Consider the following 23,642-nt stretch of genomic DNA (forward strand, 5'->3'; position numbering starts at 1 on the left):
TATTTTGGTATTAGACGCAGATCATGTTTTATATCCATGTTTTATATCCATGTTTTATATCCATGCTTTATATCCATGTTTTATATCCATGCTTTATATCCATGCTTTATAATATAAAGCATGGATATTAAGTTTATATCCATGCTTTATATCCATGCTTTATCCATGTAAAGATATGGGAAATTCCCAACCATGTGATTTGAAGGTTAAAGTTGAACCCAGGGAGCTGTCATTGTGGCGCCTTCACAGAAAATAGAAATTGATTTTCAGATTATACAAAACATTGAATATCCATGCCATATACATATTTTTACAGGTTTGATTATGTTGTTAAAACACATATTATGATTTTGTATCATGAGTTGAGTGTACTTACATTTTAAAGATAGGATAGATGTAGGAAATACAGAACAAATCTGTGTCAATGTCATTGAGGTGGTGTTATTTCCCACTGCAACGTCGTCCATGAACGCGCCATACGTCATGCAAATGGCGGACATTGTAAACAGAGCAGCGCTTTCTCCTCCGCGGTGACAAATCAGATGTTTTTATGATGAATAACGTTGAATGTGAGCGCCTGGACAGCTTGGAGGGATGGGTGGCGGTGAAAAGCAACATATTTGAGGAAACCGAGACATTTAAGCTCGGTTTTATCGTGCAGTGGAGCGTGATCGAGGGCAAGTTCGCTGTCACTTGTCACAATCGGACTTTACAGAGACAGAGACGCAAAACCGAAGTGTCAGAGGACTGTCCGCTGAGCTGGGCTGGGCTTTTCTCTGTAAACGACTTAAAAAACATACACCAACAGTTTACGTGCGTGGCAGACGTTTTGGGCAACTCTTTCCCCGATCTGTCTGAGTTTGAAGAAGGTAATATTTGGGATTTGCTCTTCCTGAACCGCAGGGCGAGTCCAGGAGACGAGGACAATGAGGAGAGAGACTTTGATGCTCCTTGTAGGAAACTGGAGAAGTATTTGAGCACCGCCATCGATGTGTGTGGACGGAAAATAGTCCTGGACACACTCTTCTCACAAAACGAACAAGATGTGGACGATTACTTTGAAAATCTGCAGGAGTTTAAGAAGAAGAGCATGCAAGAGGAGATGTCCCGAGCCAAAAGTGACCTGCGACAGGTGAGACAGGGGACGGGTGAGACAAGGGCGGGACAGACAGGGACAGGTGAGACAGGGGCACGTGAGACAGGGGCGGGAGGGAGCGACAGGGACAGGGGAGACCGGGACAGGTGTGATGGGGGACAGGTGAGACAGAGGCGGGTGAGACAGGGACAGGCGAAACAGGTAAAGGTGAAACAGGGACAGGTGAAACAGGGACAGGTGAGACAGGGACAGGTGAGACAGGGACGGGTGAGACAGGGACGGGTGAGACAAGGGCGGGTGAGACAGAAGTGGGTGAGACAGGCGGGTGAGACAGGGGCGGGTGAGACAGGGGCGGGTGAGACAGAGGCGGGTGAGACAGAGGCGGGTGAGACAGAGGCGGGTGAGACAGAGGCGGGTGAGACAGAGGCGGGTGAGACAGAGGCGGGTGAGACAGAGGCGGGTGAGACAGTATGTATTCTGCAATAATTTCCTCAGTACAACTATTAATCCAGTGAGAATTAATCAACGTCTGTCAATAATATATGGTGTGGATGTCAGAAGCTCTTACCAAGAATCATTATGATTATAATTATTATATCGGGTGCTTACCTGACAGAGACATTGCACAGTAAATATATTGCACAGACCAGAGGAAGCTTCAAACGCATTTTCATCAGAGGCAAAGTGACAACAATGAGCAGCAGGTAATCCATAAAATGGTCTGTGCAATGTGCCTCACTCCTGCCTCACTCCTACCTCACTCCTGCATCACTCCTGCCTCACTCCTACCTCACTACAGCCTCACTCCTAACTCACTACAGCCTCACTCCGGCCTCACTACAGCCTCACTCCGGCCTCACTACAGCCTCACTCCGGCCTCACTACAGCCTCACTCCTGCCTCACTACAGTCTCACTCCGGCCTCACTCCGGCCTCACTCCGGCCTCACTCCGGCCTCACTCCGGCCTCACTCCTGCCTCACTCCTGCCTCACTACGGCCTCACTCCGGCCTCACTCCGGCCTCACTCCTGCCTCACTCCTGCCTCACTACAGTCTCACTCCGGCCTCACTCCGGCCTCACTCCTGCCTCACTCCTACCTCACTCCGGCCTCACTCCGGCCTCACTCCGGCCTCACTCCGGCCTCACTCCTGCCTCACTCCTACCTCACTCCTACCTCACTACAGCCTCACTCCTAACTCACTACAGCCTCACTCCGGGGCCTCACTCCTGCCTCACTACAGTCTCACTCCTGCCTCACTCCTGCCTCACTCCTACCTCACTCCGGCCTCACTCCTGCCTCACTACAGTCTCACTCCGGCCTCACTCCTGCCTCAATCCTGCCTCACTCCTACCTCACTCCTACCTCACTCCGGCCTCACTCCGGCCTCACTCCGGCCTCACTCCGGCCTCACTCCGGCCTCACTCCTAACTCACTACAGCCTCACTCCGGCCTCACTACAGCCTCACTCCGGCCTCACTCCTGCCTCACTCCTGCCTCACTACAGTCTCACTCCTGCCTCACTCCTGCTCACTCCTGCCTCACTCCTACCTCACTCCGGCCTCACTCCTGCCTCACTCCTGCCTCATTCCTGTCTCACTCCTGCCTCACTCCTGCCTCACTACAGTCTCACTCCGGCCTCACTCCTTCCTCATCACAGATTTTAGGTGCGAGGCACAAGCCACTTTATGATTGATGTTCAATGAGTTAGTGATGCTGCTTGTTGCGTCTTATCAAGCTGAAAATTTTAACAAAATTGGTAATAATCGGTTATAAAATTGTACCTTACCAAACGTCCTACAATGGAAACATGACCAAAACAACAGAGAAGTGCTTGTTTCTCCCTCCTTCACTTTGTGTAATAGATTTCCTTTGCTCTAAGTCACTAGCTTTATAAAAATCAACCATTGTGAATTAAGCTTATGTGACATAAGCGGCTAGAATAGTCAAAAGCTCTCTATGTAGGCTTATTAAATAATGAATCACAATTTATTTTTTACAGAGAATATCACAATAAATGATAACATAAATAATATTGAAACAACTTCATGCCATTAACACAATAACCCAAAAGCAAAGAAAAGAAAAGCTACTGAGCTTAAGTAGCTTTGTTTAAGTTTTGCTTGATAAGTTTATATATTAAATATCACTCATGTTTCTGGGTCTGTCCATCCATCCATTTTCTACCGCTTGTTCCCTTTTCGGGGTCGCGGGTGACTGCAGCCTATCCCAGTGACTTCGGGCCTTAGGCGGGGTACACCCTGGACAGTGGCCAACTCGTCGCAGGGCCAACACAGAGACATACAGACAGTTCACTCTCACATTCATTCACTAGGGCCAATTTAGAGTCACCTCTGGGTCTGTACTGATAGTAAATAAACATTTCCTACTTTAGACATCCACAGACTTTACTTTGCCCTATTTTATTCAAAGTTTAATGTCTTTAGTAACATCCTGGGCTCTAAATATCCCACAAACCCTAAATGATCTCGTTTCCGTTTCCCCCCCGCAGTCGCTCCAGCGTCACAGCACCGCAGACCGAATGGTGGCGCTGCTCGACGTTTACCAGCAGGAGGACGACGCCTACCATGACCTGGTCACCGTGGCAACAACCTTCTTCCAGTTCCTGCTGCAGCCGTTCAGAGACATGAGGGAGCTGGCCTGCCTCTGCAAGATGGAGATTCTGGTAAAAGCGTTACTGAGACTCAGACGAACTTCATAGGTTCAGGAGGGAAATCGCTCGGTCGCTGCAGCTCAATAGTGCAAGAAAAACAAACTGCGCTCTTTATTTTTAAGTCTGTATCAATAATGCTTTCAAACTCAACACACAGCTACAGTATTTAATGTTATTGCTCGTTGGTGCAAAAGTTTTAACCAGAAAAGGCACAAAAAACACTAAGGCCAAATCAGAGTCATACACTGTGACACAGACATTATTTACACCTGCTCTTTTCATTAATTGTATCATGTTTTAGTGACACCTAAACTTAAATGAGTCCAGTTCACATTTAAAAAATACAAAATCAAAATCAAGCCAATCCACAAATGTTCAGGTTTTAAAATGTCACTTACGTAACTTTGAGCAAATTGGCAGCATCAAACAGCACCTAACTAACTGTAATGAAGTACTCATGAAGTAATAATGTACTTCTGTACGTTAGACTTGCACTAATGGAACAGTATGTATTTTATTCTCAATACAAATATGGAAAAAAATACATCTCACTTCTGAAGTAAAACAGAAAGTTAAGTGTTTGTCCTAATATAGTTTTGTCCTTTATTCTAACTAAACCTAATTTTCTTTGTTAGTGCTTATTATAGATTGGTTACATATTGAATCTACTTCATGCCAGTTTGAATAACACTATGACTGCTTATCTAAATGAAATATATCGCCAAATAAAACAAGAGCTTCAATAAATGACTATTGTAATGAAACACTGTTAGCATCTATAATGAGTCATAGATAAACATAAGACATTTTTCCCCTCTAAAAATGCACACAATACATTTTGTGGCCCCAAAAATATAGTTCAGCTGCTCTCATAATTGAGCAATTACTCGCTATAATAATGTTGTGACAGACTTATTTGGATATATACAGTTAAAATCACGCCGCAGAGAATCATAAACCAGTCTTTTCTTTGTTTAGTACGAGAGCTTTTGAAAGCCACAGTTATTTGCACATAACTAACTTTGAATAGTTCACCACAACAGTCCTAGATAACATGGATGACACACAGGCTTTACTGATGCTATCCTTGTATTTCACCAGAAATAAATAAAATGTTAAATTACTACCTACAGCTAAACGATTTCCATTATATTTAACATTTAACATTTAAGCACGTCCATTGAACACTGAACAATTAACTGCTTAACCAGAATAACCACATTTCAGAATGTGTAAACTACAGGATTAGAACGTCGCATACACAACAGACAAACATACGCAGACAGGGATATCGAGCTGTTTCGCCGCTTCTAGTACCTAAATAATTGCTTCTTTGCTAATTGTTTCATTACAGAAATCGTTGGAGTTTGAAGAGTTGGGCCCCAAAAGGATCGCAGAGCTGCAGAAAGAGGCGGAGGAGTGGAGAGCTAAAGCCGACAACGCCGTGGCTTCAATACAAGACATCACTGTCAACTACTTCGCTCAGACTTCCAAAGCGTTAGCGGGTACGTGTGTATGACTAGTTTGTTTGTTTTGTGTCTGAAGTCTTGAGGAAAACACACTCGACTCTATTGCTCTGCTCGTTTCCCCCCCTTTTTTTGGACAATTATGCAGTAAAACGAGTTACCCAACTCATTACTGAAGTGTAATGAAGTATTTGACTGAAGTGTAATGAAGTATTTGACTGAAGTGTAATGAAGTATTTGGGGAGTATATTTCACAAGAGTTTGGACCGAATATCAAATTTAAGTTAATGTAATCAGACACAAACCACAACCACAAAAATGTAAAGTGAAGTCATTATGTGAAGGAGGGGTGCAAGAAACAAATTCAAATAATGTAATCGGGTCAATAGGGCTGTATTGTACTGTAAAATGTCAGTACGGCACAGACTTCTATCCTTTATTGATACAGGGATGTGTTTTGTGATACTTTTGTAATCATCCAACAACAAGTAAAGTAACTTTCAGATAAAATCATGGTGTGTTTCACTCGGATTCAACAGTGAGTCTAGTGGATTCCACACCAGGAATGCCTAATCTTTTGCATTTTGAGAACGAGGGTTTTGTAAAGTCTTGCATAATGCAAATGAGCTTAGTTAAATCTATTCTCTCTGGATCACTTTTACACTATTAACTTATTTACTGTTTGTAAAAAAACATGACATACATGGACCACTACCTGTTTTAGCAAGTATTTTGGACTTTTGTGTGCGATCTTGTGGACGATATTGACAAAAATAGTAACTTTATTTATAGGAATTTTTAGAAAGAAAAAAACATAAAGATATGAAACATTTCAAGAATCATTTAATTAATCAAGAAAAAGTGCATTTATATCGCTCTTTTTCATTTATTTATCAGAATCAGAAAAGACAAAGATGAAACAACCTATATAAGTCTAAAAGAAAAACAAACAATCTGCTATAGGATCAAAATACTATAAGATAAAACATAAAAATAGGCTTACTATGTACACACAATGTACATGTAGTGCAGAAAGTGAACGTATCATATTTCCTTTGCATGAGGATTACAAATAGATGTTGGATTGACCTTTACTTGCATGTTAGGTTCTTCTTTCATTGATCCATGTGGCATATTACAGAAAACAGTATTGTGTAAGTGTAATCTGTTCTGCGCCTCTCTGCAGGGATGGTGAAGCAGATGGAGGAGGACAAGTCTCGTTTCGGGGCGGCGGCCTGGGCCTGTGTCGCCCCTCGCCTGGAGAAACTGCGCTTCCTTTTGGCCAAAGAGACTCTGCAGCACATGAGGGCGATGGAGATGTGCCTCAACCGCAAGAAGGACAGCATCAGGGAGAAGGTTTGTGAGAGAGATGAGCACTTAAACAAATATACAAACAAACAAAATCACAAATAATATGACATAACAGATCAAAATAAAATCACGGCATAAAAACTCCTTCATTTAAGTCCAACGTTTATCAAATTTGTCACTGTCAGTCCAGTCCTTAATCATTAGTGATGTTTGTGTCATCTATTTCATTTCTATTTCTTTCTTTACGCGTATTGTGTCCATGGCAGGAGTTCTGAGGCCCAAGTTCTAAAATGTAATGGGATGGCAGTGTCAAAAAGAGTCTGCGGTGCCTTGTTAATTTCAGTCCAGTATCTTTGAGTGACAGGACAGCCCCAAAACACGTGATGGTGGTTTGCCTCCTTGTGCCACAGTTTCTCCAACAGTCCGCTTTTCCTTGTGAATAATGGGCACATGGTGTTATGAAAAAACGTGACACATTTTGCCAACAGAATTCCCTCCAAACATGAGGTCCTAAACCTGGAGCTAAATCAGGACCAAACCTAAATTAGGCCTAAATTGGGACCAAACCAGGACTAGCTTGACTGAATGACAAAAGACAAAGATTTGAACTATATTCTGCTGAACTTGCAGTTTACTTTAGAGATATGTCGGCACTTTTGTGTTTAATTTGACAGCTCTTTCACTCTTTTATGCAGTACTTGGACCTCAACCACGACATTTACTGACACTTTTTTAGTACATTCTGGTGGATTGCCGTAAAAATCCTCTTTATATCTCAAACATAATTATGCGCATTTTTGTCAATATCACCCATTCTGAATCTGCTTTTATTTGGTGCTTGTTTCGTTTGTGGTCAGTCTTAATGAATTGGACTTAAAGTACATATGACTTTCAAATTTTGACTTTATTTGGTGTATTTATACCTGTTATATATATAAATTATAGCTTTGAAACAAACAATTAGGCATCTGTGGAGAAAATTTTGAGAAATCTGTAGAAAATGACAGGAAGTGAAATTACACCAGGGATATGACCAATATGCAGATATTACACAAATAAACAACTTTTTTTCACCCTCTAAACATTAATTCAACAAAACAAAGTCGCTCTTATATATTTGTTATTTGTCAAATTAAAATAATTGTTACATTAGATGTTTTTGTCCAGTGTTTGCTGGGTAATTTCCCTAGTGTGATGTCATCAATTACAAACAGGAAGTGAAATTATAAACCTAAAAGATGTGCTATTCTGTGATAACATTTTATATATTTTTTTACTAAATTCAAAATATATTTATCTTAACTGCATTTTAGTTCAATTAGTCATCCGACCTGTAAGAGGCACTCATTTTTCATTTAGCCATTTATGTATTTTGGTTGTTTTATGTATTTTGTTGCCTTTTATATATTTTGTTGTAGATAATTAAACTTTACGAACTTGCCCCTATCAAAAGCATAAAACAGGGACTGCTTGGTATTCCAGTCTCACTCTTATTTTCTTTTTGATATATGTATAAATCCCCTGTTTAAATTACTTCTCTTTCAAATTTATACAGTACTTTTCTACCTACAAGGCAACGTGCTTTACATCAAGGAACCAGTCACACACTCACACACACATTCACACACCTGTTGTACACTGACACGGGGGGCGAGGCGGGTTAAGTGTCTTGCCCAAGGAAACAAAAGCAGTATTCACCTGAGGCAAACTATGGGCCATACAGAACGAATACATATTCAAACTCACTTTGTTCCAGTGTTATTTTGGCGTTTTGCTGCAGAAGAGAAGGGCGCGTTGTGCATCTTTTTAAGCAGATCAGTGTCTCTTCACCTGGATACTGTTGGGAGCTAAATTATTCATCCCGCTAAGCTCCATAAAGTCACGATTAAGAATTCAGGCAAATCAGCGCGTGCCAGATGTGTTTGTAATAAGATCAGCAAACTCTGGTCAGTCCAGCTCCTGTCTCTGGAGATAAAATACAGATATTTAGTTTTAACACAGATCAGGCCAAACATTATGACCATGTGCAGCTGTGTTCATGTCAGTTTGGTTTGTGTTGTGCATTTATTAACTGCCAAAAGTGCTGCAACAATGAATCGGAACAATCGTGTTTTGTGACTTTATCGGCTACAAAAAATAACAATTTTAACAGTCGTTACCTGGACTAAAGAGACTCTGAATAAAATGATTTATACTTATACACATTCTTTATACTTATTCTCTATCTATAAGCTTTCAGGCAGCATATTTGTAACTTAATATGGTTATAAATGTGTATAAAAGTAATAAAAAACTAGCACAATGGAATGAAACAAGCCCAGAGCAAGGACAGTTGACTAAAAAAATTTAATAATAAATTCAGGTTCATGTAAATCAATCCCATTTAGTCCACATTCTGTCAGATTTGTCCATTTTCAAATCAATGTTGGTCCAGTCCTTTGTTTTTTTATTTTATTTTTTGTCTCTCCAATTCAGCTCTAATTTATGATCATTGTGTTTGATACCTGGCAACCACAATGTTTTCAGCAGCTTGTGTGACTAATGTGCACTTTGACTTGGCGTTAGGAAATACTGTGATGCATTTTTTACAACAGTAGGGTTTATTTATGCTCAAAATCATTTAAGGTGTTTTAGGCATTTATTTCAGAGGCTTATGTTGTACAACGAGCAAAGAATGTGCTGAGAGCAACTGTATTTGTGGAGAGTGAAATAGTTGCATCATATTGTGAAATGGTTACATGGAATGGTTCATGATGCAGTAGTTTGTAAATAATGTTCTATATTTTGTCATTTTGACGAGGAGATAGGAATTTACAATGGAAACTTATCAGAGAAGCAGGAGCATTCACAGGTCAGTGTTAACACTGGAAATACAAGTCAAAATGAAAGTATTTCAAACAAACTTTGATACTCAGATAAAGATGGTGGATAATGTATTTCCTCCATTATTTTTGGCAGGTTTAACTGTAATTCGTCTTTCTATGCCATGATTAAATTAACACTTTTAACGTATTGTGGGTGAGTTGGCATTTGAATAGTTGCAAAAGTCTCTTAATCCCTCTTGTGTTGCAACTTTATATTACATATTTATTTTTATTTTGTCTTTAAGTTGCATCAAGTTGACTGTTTCTGGGTCAAATTTAGTTTAAAAAAAAAAAAATCAAACCCTTTTGCTTTCTAAATTAATCAATTCATTTTTTTTAATGGCTCAGTGCTGTAATCAAACTACTTTCAGAAGCAGGATTATTTTAGCTCATTTAATTATTTCTTGGCTTGTTATGTTTTATATTGTGGGCTTGTAGACACATTTTAATAGCACTAAATATCTCTCTATTTATCTGTGTTGCAACTTTGATTCCCTGCGATGATTTTCCTGAACTAACCCTTTTCTATATTTCTGTGGTCTTGCTGACCTTGACTTTGCGCTGTCCGGTGAGGCCTGTGGGCAGCGGCTCTTGGGTTGTTTTGTTTTTATTTGTCCATTTCATTGTGACCTTGAGAGGAGATTTCCTGCTCGGCCTTTGGGGCATCGGATTATCTCTGAACTGAATGCTCCAGTCCAGGAAAAGGCTTTGAAAATGTTATTCACGCACCTGTTTGTATGAAGTTAGCAATGAAATTTTAGTAAAAATAGCACATGAATCATACACTATAATAATACACTAAACAGCAACTAGTACATTAAAATAGTAGCTGTATATTAAAATAGTAAACATTAAAATAGTCTCTTTTATTCTCCATATTAAAACTAAACATTTTGTCCAGCAATGGAAAAAGTAGATACCGAAAGTAGAAACCCAATATTTGTTCTGTAAAATATTGGCCATATCTGTAAACATATTAAATAAAGGTACATCTTTTTAAATCTAATACAAATTAAATTGAATGAATTGAAATTAAATTGTGTTTCATGTGTAGATTTTTCCCTGCACTGTTTGTTTCCCAAACCGGGGCACGCAGGGTCATTTTAGGTTTTAAAGAGAGATGTAAATTATATCCTTAAGAATGTTTTTGTAGGAAGATTATGGACGTCAATAATATCATTAAACCAAGAAAATAAAGTAGAAATTATTGTTAATAAGAAGACGCATGATTTAGTCTTATCCTGATTATTTAAAACCTTTTATATTAATTATTTACATGGTAGGTCAGTTGAGAAAACATTCACTTCCCCAATAACAACTTGGCCAAGAAGAAGCACAAAATGGACATAAGAAGAAAAACTCTAGACTTTTCCCACTACTAATGATAATAAACCTGATCCCCTTCAGATGGAGGCCCTGTCCTCCCCGGCCCACAGTCCCGGCTCAGGTCCCGGTCCAGACTCTGAAGACTCCGAGGACTCTGAAGACTCCGTGGACCGACTTGAGCTGAGGTTTTACGAGACACAACTGGAACTGTACGACGCAAAGTTTCAGATCCTGAAGAACGAGGAGCAGCTGCTGATGGCCCAGATCGACACTGTCAGGAGGCAGATCAAAGGTGACACTACGGCCGCTAAATGACGTCTCCTATTCTACTTAAGTCTGTCTTTTTTGCGTAAAATGTAGATTAAATAGAGAGATGTCCAAATAGACTTTTTAGACCACATACATTAGTGAACATTTCTGCTTCACTTTTCGCTCTCAGATCGATAGCAAAACGATAAGATCAATGACTACTCAACAAGTTTACTTTAATTTCACCACCACTAGAGGGAGTGCCCAACAATAAATAGAAGATTCCATGTATAAAGGATGTACATTTTCATTCAACATTGAAATAGAGCACTATAATACTGGGATAAACATGTAATTTATGTCATTCAAGATTATAAACTGCATCAAATCAAAAAATGGCAAGATTATACAATATATTTTTACACTTTCTGTGGAGGATTTAGCTGTCAAAAGCAAACAAATCTACACACAGAAAGCTTGACTTGAGCGGTTCTGTTCTGTTCAGAGCTGAAGGAGGAGGTGGTGTATTACGACGTGTGCGAGGACCTGGAGGAGCTGCAGAGCCTGGTTCAGACTGGGATCCAGAGCGAGACCCCAGCCCTCCGACAGCTCAGGAAACGCCTGCAAACTCTGGAGACCAAGAGGGGCAACATTTGTGCACGACGAGCCTACCTCAGGAATAAGAAGGTTCGGATGCTCTGGGTTTTTGTTTTAGCTGAAGTATTCATCAATAACATACAAATATAATAAAGTGTATTTTAAAGTCCCCAATTTACCAGGCGTATCTCTCTGTCGGTGCGTTTTGGAGTTGACACAGTTTGGATTAAAGACTAAAGATTAAAGTGTGAAAATAGAATAAAAATCTTGCCTAAATCATACTTTTTAAACACAAAAGTCAGCCTGCGGTTCATAAAAAGACGTTTAGTAATTTCGAGTTTGTGGCACTTTTTGAGACGTGGCTAAAGCTAGAGTGGACAGGTAATTACTTCTGGTTTATTGGTTGCTTTATGTCCATTTCTTTCCCCTCTCTGCGCCTCTGCACTGCGTTTGAACCTCTCTTCGTGTAATGCTCTGGGTTTGTCTGGTGTCGGATGCATTAAGCGCTGGAAATACACAGTTTTTACTCTTGATGCGAAGTGCTCTACATCGATAAACGGGAAACCTTCTCTTTCAACTCCTCAAACGACTCGATATCCATCACTTTCTCTACAATACTTGGAACTGCTGCTCATGTTTGCGTTTCATTTAGACACATCACGTCAAAATTAGGACTAAAATGGGACCAAATGTGGTACTAAACCTGGACTAGCCATGACTTAACCAGAACTGCACTAGAACAGGGCCAAAGTTCATTATCAAACCAGAACTGAACTTGAAAAAACTCCTCTCTCTTCTTTACGTTCAGCTAATCTGGAAAAACTTTTAAGACAAGTGAATTGTAAACAAGCCACAAAATGGTAAGCAGGTATCATGGCTCACGTCTTAATTTCATCTGAGATAATCAAATCAGAAAGACCTTTTCTCTTCTTCCTCTTGCTAATGTTTTTTACTTTCTCCACTGCACAGATGTATTTTTAGAGTTCAGTGATTTAATTTCAGGCGGTCCAAGTTGGCGTCTGCTGATTTTCCTCTTGGCTGATTCAAACTCTTTACTGATTCAAATGAACGGAGAAGATCCATCTAGTAATAATACATGTGCTTCATTTGTTCATTATGAATGAAGTCTTTGTTCATACTTTAAGGTTGAGTGTTCTTCTTAAAGTGTCCTTATTATAAAGTGTTATCCTTTTAATATAAATGTCTATAACTTAGACCAAAGACCACATCTTCAGGTAAACTGTCAAGTGAAGCCTGTAACTGTAAAAGGTGCTAATGCCTCTGCGTGTCATGATGTCTGTGTTCAGGACCAGTGTGTGGAAGCTCATGAGCACAAACAGTCAGCGGCTGAACAAAGCAACAAAGTCTTCACCCAGCACCATCACGTCCATCTGGTATGAGCCTTATGTACTACTACTATTACTACTACTATTACTGCTACATCTGCTTCTACAAATACTGCTACTATTACTACTACTATTACTACTACTATTACTACTACTACTATTACTACTACTACTATTACTACTACTATTACTGTTACATCTGCTTCTACAAATACTGCTACTACTACTACGAATACTACTACTATTACTGCTGCTATTACTACTACTATCACTACTATTACTACTACTATTACTGCTACATCTGCTTCTACAAATACTGCTACTATTACTACTACTATTACTACTACTACTATTACTACTACTATTACTGTTACATCTGCTTCTACAAATACTGCTACTACTACTACTACTACTAATACTACTACTATTACTGCTGCTATTACTACTACTATCACTACTGCTGTTACAATTACTGTTACTACTACTGTTCCTACTGCTATTACCACTACTATAACTACTACTACTACTACGAATTCTAATATCTGCTAATATTACTTCTGCTATTACTACTACTACTGCGACTGCTTATACTACTTATACGATTACTACTATTTTTATCACTGCTAAAGCTATAAATCAACAAGATGGTTTTGGCATCTGTAACTGCTTCTCAGTAGTGTCGGAACAAGATGTACTTGAGTAATACTTAGTGTTGTTGCATCTCTAACTTCTTACTGCCACTATACATCTTCATGTAGTGGTTTGATGGTAAGATTCTCAGCTGATCCCAGTTTTTGTGTGTGTCTCTCTGTGTGTGTGTGTGTCTGTGTGTCTGTGTGTCTGCGCGTGTGCGTGTGTGCGTGTGTGTGTGCAGAAGCGAGAGAGGAGGAAGGAGGAGGAGCAGCAGAGGAAGGAGTGGGTGGATCAGGAGAGGGAGAAGACGCTCAGCCGGTTGCGTTCCTTCAGAGAGGTAAAGTCGCACTTCCAGTTTATCTGTTAAAATATGACTTTCATTACTGGGGCTTTCCACATGAAACACGCTGCACTTTAAGGCCATAATAGTTTTAATACGGTTTGTGGATTAATCCCTAACAAAAAAAAAAATTCTAGACAGTCTGGTTTGGTCTGTTTTTTTGTTCTTTTGTTTAAGCACTGATAGACATATATAATCCAAATAAATCACTGATTAGTCAACTAAAAGTGACTATCTGCTCCATGTATCTGACACAAACTGCATCTCAAATGACAAACATTCTTCATACAGAAAAGTAAACTGTGTACTTATACATTATTGATACAAGTTAGATTAAACTCATGATTCACTCCAAAACCTTCAGCTTTAACTCGCACCACATTTTCTCCTTTCTGCTGTTGAAATCTGAAAATAGTAATTGACTAACCAAATGACTAAAGGATTACAGCCCTATTATTTTGATTATCGTCACATAATCATTATCTGGACTTTACAGAGTCTAAAACACATAAAAGAATAAACGGTTTCTGAGTTTCATCAATAACACACAGCATTTGTAAATATTCTTTATCTAGGAGCCTTCAGTCACCATGTTTCAGCCTTTATTTGGTTGATTATGTGTTAAAAAAAAGTATATATAAGCCATTTACTGCTCAAATATTGACAGAAATGTGTTCACAGGAGTTTATGCAACACTCAGAGCAGATTTTCAGCTTGATCAGAGTGTCCCTGTTTCAGTTGTGTGTAAATTTGTGCTTGTTCATTGATGCAGCAGCGGCGCGGTTATCATGGAAATGCACTGAGATTTAGAAAAAGCTTTTTGGAAATGAAAGCTGTTTTTTTTTCATCTTGTGCCAGCGGTATTGTTTTTTATGATTTACTTTAAACCATCGCACTTAAACCCACCACAAACACGACGACTTGTGTAAGAACAATTAAAATCATGCTCATGTCGTGTGTGGGAATTTGATGTGTTTCTGTTTGTACTTTGTGAGAAGAAGAATGCTGTATTATCCTGACATTTGCATAAAGTATAATTGTATCTTTAAGTATGATAAATGATAAAAGTGCAGAATGTTCATGTTGCACCTTATCACTGAAGAAAGTTTCTAGTTTGTGAATCTTGTTCTTATTCACTGGCAATAAACCTTTTTCTGATTTTGATTCTAAATTTCCCTTTAATAGCCTCAATGGCACAATCATTTTTTTTTTTCATTTTTTTTTTGATCTACTACTAAAAGCATCATTAGCTACAAAACATGGATTAGACCCGACATTTACACCTAAAGTTGCGTGCTGCCAGGTGGCTTAATGGTCTAAGCAACAGCACACATGCTAGTCTCGGATTTCCGGCTTTGCTGAATGTACTCTCTGCTCTCACCTCCATTTCGCGGCACTGCCCTGTCCAATAAAGACTATAATCATAAAAAACATATAAAATCAAATATAAAATGGCATGAGCTCTACTGTGTAACTTGTCTTTGTTACTGGAGAGGTGACCCCACTCACAGTCAGATCCAAGATGTTTCAAGATGTTTTACGCCAGATGTTTTTTTTGTTGTTGCCTTAAAATGTAAGGCAACAACAACAACAACAACAACAACAAAACATCTGTGACTGAATAAATGCAACACACTGTACTGTAAATATGTTGGAACATCCCAGGCTAAGCAATTCCATGAAGACAATTACATAAGTTACATAGTGCATCTTTGAAATGAACACTATTGAAATGTTGGCCTTTTAAAAAAAAATTTACAAACTCCACATTTCATCTTATCCATAAACTACAGAAGCTTTGCAGGGACAAATCATTCATAGTAACAGCAATTAGAAGTGGGAAATATATTGAAAGATGGTCAGATAATATCACAATTTATCACAATTGTTATTTTGGAGGTATGCAGAATTAGAATATTGAGCATATAATTAAAACAGATAAAAAATGACCTCAACAAGAGGCATAAACGTGTCATCTCCAGAGCACGGTACAAAGTGATATTTCTGCACTTTTGTGGTTCATTTTATGATCCGTTCACATTCTGTGTGAAACATGAACCTGATGCAACCTGAAATTCCTGATGCATCGTCCACAAATGACATAAATAAATTCCAAAATGATGCGATATTCATGTTGTTCTTGTCATCTGGCCACGCTAAAGTCATCTACATTTCTTTCTCGTTCCAGAAGCGACCGGGGCAGTACATTTTGAAGTCGTCCCAGTCCAAGACCTTCTCCTCCTCCTCCTCCTCCTCTGCTTCTTCTCCTCAGGACCCTCAGCCCCTTTCCATCCTCAGCCTGGATCCAACCTTAGACGCCGTCCCTCCAGCCCGTCCCACCCCCAAATTCAGAAAGACCACCAAGACCAAGAAGGAGCCACAAAAACCCAAAGATATCCCTGTTCAGATCTTCACTGGACCGCGCATGGCACCCCCAGCCTGCCCTCCTCCTCCCCCGCCCCCTCCACCACCACCACCTCCACCACCTCCTCCTCCACTGCCCCCTAGTGGTGTCCTAAAAACTGCCCCAAGAGAGGATGAACCCCAACCACTGAGTGAGATGCGAGAACCACCGTTTCCAGCCAAAAACACACTGAAACAGAATATAGGTAAGGAGCAATCTTTATCATTGTCTAAGTAACTCTGGAGATAGAGCTCCCACTGCAGGTCACTTGTGGAAATATATTGTCAGAACAGACACCATTTCTTTCTTGTTTTTATTTTTTTATAATAATAAAACAGTATAATCACATACAAAAACACTACACATTGCCAAATATAAAAAAGAGCCAGGGTTTCTCAGGAGGGTTTTCTTGTTGCAAGGCTGGGTTTCAGACAGCAGGAGGCGACGCACACTTCAAATGCCCCCAAAATATATATTTAACAGTGGCGGCGTGGGCCTGGGACCTGGGCCTTCAGTGAGGTCCTACACAGTCCCACCTGAATTAATCCACCAACTAAGTTCAATATTTCCCTATTTTTCTTCCTTCTACCTTTTCATTGTGCAGCTCTGTTGCACTGCGCGCATGTTCGTTTAGCTGTAGATCCACTCGTCCCCAAATGTTTTCCAAAGCACCATTGCTTGTAAGTGCCAAGCCGTACTTTGGAGTCTTGTTGACTAAATTGATCACTTGCTAATAGGCATTTCCAGCCGTACAGTTTGCAGTGCTTCTCGGAGCCTGTGAGCCATTGATAGCGCTCCGTGGCGAACAAATCCGCCTGTGACAGCCTTTGCAGCGTCGGCGTCTTGAGAAAGGCGTTATAATTAAGATAAGATAAGATAAGATATTCCTTTATTGTCCCACATGGGGAAATTTCATTAGTGCAACGCAGGTAGATACAGAGGTAGATACAGAAGAACAGATCACTTATAGGAAGTCTGAAAAACACTTTCAGTAGAAGATCTCCTATAAATAAATAAAAACTCCCATAGACAAATAAATAAATAAATACATAAATACCATTGCATGTGATCACGACAGTAATTGCACATGAATATGTGTCACGACAGCACATAGGTTGCACATGAATTGCACATGAATTCCAACAGCAATTGCACATATGACAGAATTGCACATCAGTATTAGGTTAGGTCAGTATTGCGAGTGTTCAGTACTAACAGTTTTTGTTATAAAGTCTGACAGCAGCAGGAAGGAAAGACCTACGGAACCTTTCCCTCACACATCGAGGGTGGATCAGTCTCTCACTGAAGCTGCTCTCCAGAGCGGAGAGAGTGTCCTGCAGGGGGCGACACTCATGGTCCAGCATAGATGTGAATCTAGCCAGGACCCTCCTGTCCCCCACCTCCTGCACCGAGTCCAGAGCACAGCCCAGGACGGAGCTGGACTTCTTGATGACTCTGTCCAGCTTCTTCCTCTCCCTCTCTGTGATGCTGCTGCTCCAGCAGGCCACACCATACAGGAGGGCTGATGCCACCACAGAGTCGTAGAAGGTCTTCAGGAGTGGCCCTGTCACTCCAAAAGACCTGAGTCTCCTCAGGAGGTAGAGCCGACTCTGGCTCTTCCTGTACAGTGCGTCCGTGTTATGAGTCCAGTCCAGTTTGTGGTTCAGATGAACACCCAGGTACTTGTATGAGTCCACTCTCTCAATGTCCCGTCCCTGGATGTTCACTGGTGAGGGGGCAGTGGGGTGGCGTCTGCGGAAATCCATCCACCATAATTATATCCTCGACCAAATCGATATCTTTTCCTCCTTCCGCCATTGTGGGTTGAAAAAACAGCTTAGTAGTGCGCAAATTAATCCGTCTATCAAATTCAGTTTCCTAGTTCTTAGGTTCTGCAAAGACCCGCCCATAGGACCTTCCTCCTATATATTTTTTTAAAATACATTTTTCTGATGATGTTTAGGCCAGCAGAGAAGGCCTTGCTGGCCCTGACGGCCCACCACTGATATTTAACCATTACAGGGACTTAAAAACACGTTCAATAAGGTAAACATTTTACTTAGTTCTTCTTTAAATAGTCAAGACAAGCTTTTTAAGGACTTTGGGCTATTCAGAGTCATTTAGGTAAATGAGATTGGTTCCATTGAAATGAATCATCTTTCTTCACTTAAAAACCCATGAACCATTGAAATAATATTTTAAACTTTCTCAAATATCTCAAAAACATGTAGAAATAAAAGCCTACCATGGAAAATTAAAAACAATATCACGTTTTACTTCTAAATGAGTCCTTAAATGTGCACTATGTAAAAACAATGTCAACTCTGAACTCCATTAATTCCACTTTTGAACACCAGAACTCCAGGTCACTTACTGTATGATAATGACATGTGGCCTTCTGAACTCATGCCTCCTCCTGTGCCAGGAGTTTGTAGAGCCTGGTGTGGTGGTACAGCATCTGCCCGTGAATCAAGAGGTCACAGGTTCAAACCTCACTTGATATGTGTGTGATGAGCCTGCAGCACCGCTCCCAGGTGGAGGCATGACTTCAACAAATTTGCATGAATTTGAGCATAGTTATTAAGAGGCTTATTTATGCGTTGAATAAATATTGCCAGAAATATTACTCAGCGCCCCTTCAAATCCATGTAAAACATTTAATTTATAGCACTTTTAATTGCGTTCCACAATTATTTAATCAACGCCAAAAAAGGACAAACCAACCACAACAGAGATGCACAAATAGGCTTTTTGTTTCCATTTCAACTTAATCATTAGGTCTATTAAGCATTTACGTAACATCTCGAATGTCTGAACACACAACTCTTCACAGTCTGTTCGTGACGGCTGCCAGAATGATTAAGAATATTTTCATTTGTTTTATTCCCATTAAAACCCATTGGAACGTGTGAATAAATGACAAAACCGCAGCCAAGTCGTGGGCAACGTTGGCATGAAAAAAACAAAAATCTTTTATTTGACAGACAGACCATTAGAGTTGTATTGTTTTTTGTAACATCTTGATTTGGCTCTGTTACATTGTGGTCTAGTGGGAGAAGTAAGCTGATAGCTTACTGATAGCTGATTAATGTCCATGTAGCTGAGTAAAAATGGTTTTGCAACTCTCAGGGTCAAATTGAGACCGCTGTGTGCAGGCTGCAACTATTATTAAACCGTTTATTGTTAGAGAACATAAACGGCACAGTTAATGTGGTAGCAGCAGCAGCAGCAGCAGCAGCAGCAGCAGCAGCAGCAGCAGCAGCAGCAGCAGCAGCAGCAGCAGCAGCAGTAGCAGTAGCAGTAGCAGTAGTAGCAGTAGCAGTAGCAGTAGCAGTAGCAGTAGCAGTAGTAGTAGTAGCATGACAGCAAAACGTATAAACTCTTTGTGATGAATAATTAGGAACACAGAATGCACTGGGAAAGAAAGGAATACATTTTGGATGACATAAAACTGTTATTTACACTATTCCAGTCAAATGAACGAGGTCTGACAGTAAAAATCAGGTACAGTGCCTAAAGTGTGCTAAATCATGTTTTGCTCTTTACTATTGTTCATTTATCTGTAGTATTGCCCCATATTGCTGTATCAGGACGATCTTTGTGTGTTTAGGCACCATGGATGAGGTTTTGGCATCACTGCAGCGAGGGCAGATCCAGCTCAGAAAAGCCCCTGCTCCCAGGACAGCGCCCCCTGCGGGTGACCTGAGGACCAACCTGATGTCAGCTATTCGACAAGGGGTGACTCTGAAGAAGGTGTGTATCACTGCACCGTTGAACTTAACATATACTGTTGTTTATAAAAGCTGTAATAATAAAGCCTTTTTGACTAATCTTTATCTCTTCTGACAACATTATAAGATAAGATAAGATATTCCTTTATTGTCTCACATGGGGAAATTTCATTGTCTCAATATTGTTCTACTATTTTTACTGTAAATCCAAAGACGAAACAAGAAACCAGGACTAAACCAGGTCTAAACCAGGACTAAACCAGGACTAAACCAGGTCTTAACCAGGTCTAAACCAGGTCTAAACCAGGTCTGAACCAGGTCTGAACCAGGTCTAAACCAGGTCTAAACCAGGTCTAAACCAGGTCTAAACCAGGTCTAAACCAGGACTAAACCAGGACTAAACCAGGTCTTAACCAGGTCTAAACCAGGTCTAAACCAGGTCTGAACCAGGTCTGAACCAGGTCTAAACCAGGTCTAAACCAGGTCTAAACCAGGTCTAAACCAGGTCTAAACCAGGACTGAACCAGGCCTGAACCAGGTCTAAACCAGGTCTGAACCAGGTCTAAACCAGGTCTAAACCAGGACTGAACCAGGTCTGAACCAGGTCTGAACCAGGTCTTAACCAGGTCTAAACCAGGTCTAAACCAGGTCTGAACCAGGTCTAAACCAGGTCTGAACCAGGTCTAAACCAGGACTAAACCAGGTCTGAACCAGGTCTAAACCAGGTCTAAACCAGGACTAAACCAGGACTAAACCAGGTCTAAACCAGGTCTGAACCAGGTCTAAACCAGGTCTGAACCAGGTCTAAACCAGGACTAAACCAGGTCTGAACCAGGTCTAAACCAGGTCTAAACCAGGACTAAACCAGGACTAAACCAGGTCTGAACCAGGTCTAAACCAGGATTAAACCAGGTCTGAACCAGGTCTAAACCAGGATTAAACCAGGACCACACCAGGTCTAAACTAGCTCTTTTCCTGTTATAAACCACAACTGAACTTGTACTTTAAAAGGTCAAAACATAAAGGATTTACATGACTGTTGCCATAGCAATTAACAATTTAAAACTAAATATTATCTCTTTGGACTCACATACATTCATCTTCGTCTCATTTGGCCGATGCTAAACCAAAGTTACTCCTTCACAAAACAAATGGTGAAGCCAAACCTTGTTGTAAAGTACGTATATAAAATGTTCATGTTATAATATTCATGTCATTTATCCAGTCTCCTCACCAGTAACATTGTTCACAGAAGCACACGTCAGAAATCTCAATTTAAAGTCGTTCAGAGGACAGTTTTACACACCAGTTATCTAAGCTATCTTAGCTAATGCTAACGGCTAAAGCACAAACGCATGGGACTGGCATGCGTTTGTGAGCATCAAGCACAGCGAATACTTTGATATAAACTATTTAATTTCATTCACTCTGAGCTGAATGACTTTAAACACGATTCCAGGGCATTCAGTATTTCTATTCACAAATTCTGATGCAACCGACCCTCATCGCTCTGCATTACCAAACATTGCAATTATCCATCCACGTCTTTCAAACAAATCATGGTTTAGACATTTCTCTTGTTATGTTGGGTGGTTTCAGATGGTTTCCAGTCGCTCCGAGGGCCAGGGCAGTGCGGACAATGACCTGGAGAGGAGCATAAAGGCCGCCATGTTGAGAATGAAGAAGGTTTCATCCGATTCGGACGAGGAGGAGGCCCAGAGCGGAGACTGGGACAGCTGAAGACGGGCCGGCTCCCAACGAGAACCAACAGTGCCATGACCACGTCACAAAACTAGTGCAAAAAATGTCATAATTCTAGGGAAACTGTTTAGGGATAGTTCAGTATTAAAAGTGTGTCTGTGTAATTCTCAGTCGTCCAGGCCCAGGAAAGTGATGGTTAAATGTTGTTACCTGGACGCTTTTTCTTTTTTGTGATTAGTTTAGTTTAGTTATTGAACTCTTGAATTTTTTTGGTATTTAATATTATGAGTTTAGGTCCTAATTTAAAATTTCGTTTGCTATAAACCTAAATATTAATCTCAAAGGGCTTAATAATAGTAACAAGTCCGTTCACTTCCTGTTCGAAATGGTAGAATAGAGATCTTTGCAGTGAAATTTCATTTGACAATTTCTAGCCCTGCAGTCTGTTTTAAAAACATATACTGTATACCGATGTGTATATATATATATATAATCACAAGTGAGTACGGAGAAGCGGGCGGTGATAGGGGGTAGGTGAAAACTGACATATTCTGAGCACTGAAGCCTCAAATGCAGAACAATACTGTCAAAATACATGTTAAAACTGGGTGTAAATGTGTTTATTAAAGGTTGAATTATCACTTAAAAAGTACTTTTACATAATATGTCCCCTTTAAAAAACACATTTACATGTTCAGTCATTATTTAAATCATTTTTATCAAACCCAGTTTCCGAGAGCCAGAAACGTGTGTAAAATCTTTGTGTTAGTGCCTTTGTTTTGTCACTGCTGTATTTATTCATGCGTCAGAAAAAGACTTGAACATGAATAATCTATGCCTTACAAAATACTGAACTATCCCATTACCTTAAGAATTTACAATGATCCCTTTCACTTTTATTTCACATCATTGAATAACTACGAATTACGTTGTCTACATTGTGTCATTTTTCTTTGCTAAATCTGTTATATTAGAGCTGAAATGCATCCGATTATGTTAGTGTGTTTCTTAGAGTTCATTTGCAAAAACAGATGAGTCTAATTAGGGAAAAGCTTTACAGTGCTCTTTGTCCAACAGTGTTTTCAAAAGCCAAATCTGTTTTAGTGCAATAAATATAAGGTTCCATCTGTTCTAGAGCAAGTCCTTACAACTTAAGTTATTAAAAGTAAGTGTAGAAGATTGTATCAGAAGAAGAAAAGCATTTTGTGACACATTTTCAAAACGGCCATATCCGATTTTGCAAATGAACTCCTCATTTTAGCTTTGGTTTGTCGAATGCACTGCTTTTGTTGTTTGATTATTGAAAGTGAGATGAAGAGCACTGAATCCAGCACTGAGAAAGGTTATGACTTGTATTGTGAACGTTTTAACCCAGAGTTTAAAGGGAATTGTGAAAGATGGATAAGAAATACTTATTATTGAGCCAGAAGCTTGGTCCGGAGTCACAACTGTCACTGGAAGATTAGTTTTTTACATTATGTGCATGTTTCAGATTCATTTTCACACCTTTTTATAGATTTTGAGTCAATTTCCCATTCATTTTCCCCATCCAAAAAATTGAAAGACCAAGCAAACCAGCAAAGACTGTTTCATTGTTTGATTTTATGAAGCCCTGCGAGGCGAGGTCGTTTTGGGCGACGCACAAAAAGAAATCAAACTGAAAAGACTGAATGCAGTAGCTGACGTCCAATCAGAGCTCATTTTCAGTCCAAAAAATGCAATTAAAAACTAAAATTCAATGTTTTGATGACATTTAACGACGGGTAAAGTTTCAGAAATGAGTTGTAAATGGAAATAAGTGCCAGAGATGAGATGAATACTATTGTCATGAAGCATATTTTTGTGTTTTGGATGAATATTGCTGGAATCAACTTTTGTGGCTTCTTCTTTTGGACGTTTCTGTTGA

General features: G+C 39.9%; 1 protein-coding gene across 1 annotated transcript; it reads left to right on the top strand.

Annotated features, from left to right (window-relative positions):
* The first annotated feature begins 466 nt into the window (after positions 1 to 466).
* On the top strand, positions 467 to 22,918 carry whamm (WASP homolog associated with actin, golgi membranes and microtubules). Its single transcript, XM_072465089.1, has 11 exons — positions 467 to 1,132; positions 3,607 to 3,780; positions 5,123 to 5,273; positions 6,421 to 6,590; positions 10,817 to 11,027; positions 11,490 to 11,671; positions 12,889 to 12,975; positions 13,802 to 13,897; positions 16,089 to 16,509; positions 19,915 to 20,057; positions 21,635 to 22,918. The coding sequence occupies exons 1-11, from the start codon at positions 551 to 553 to the stop codon at positions 21,773 to 21,775; spliced, it is 2,358 nt and encodes a 785-aa protein (XP_072321190.1). The 5' UTR covers positions 467 to 550; the 3' UTR covers positions 21,776 to 22,918.
* Positions 22,919 to 23,642: the final 724 nt, after the last annotated feature.

This window comes from Eucyclogobius newberryi, unplaced genomic scaffold (genome assembly GCF_026437365.1).
Source record: "Eucyclogobius newberryi isolate DKJ021-1_F unplaced genomic scaffold, fEucNew1.0.hap1 SCAF_5, whole genome shotgun sequence".
Taxonomy (NCBI): Eukaryota; Metazoa; Chordata; class Actinopteri; order Gobiiformes; family Gobiidae; genus Eucyclogobius; species Eucyclogobius newberryi.

What these genes read in the sequence shown, in the direction of transcription:
- whamm (XM_072465089.1), top strand. Translation starts at nt 551, where the DNA reads ATGATGAATAACGTTGAATGTGAGCGCCTGGACAGCTTGGAGGGATGG. An exon ending in TCTGCAAGATGGAGATTCTG is followed by an intron (nt 3,781 to 5,122) that starts GTAAAAGCGTTA and finishes GTTTCATTACAG; the next exon opens with AAATCGTTGGAGTTTGAAGA. An exon ending in GACTTCCAAAGCGTTAGCGG is followed by an intron (nt 5,274 to 6,420) that starts GTACGTGTGTAT and finishes GCCTCTCTGCAG; the next exon opens with GGATGGTGAAGCAGATGGAG.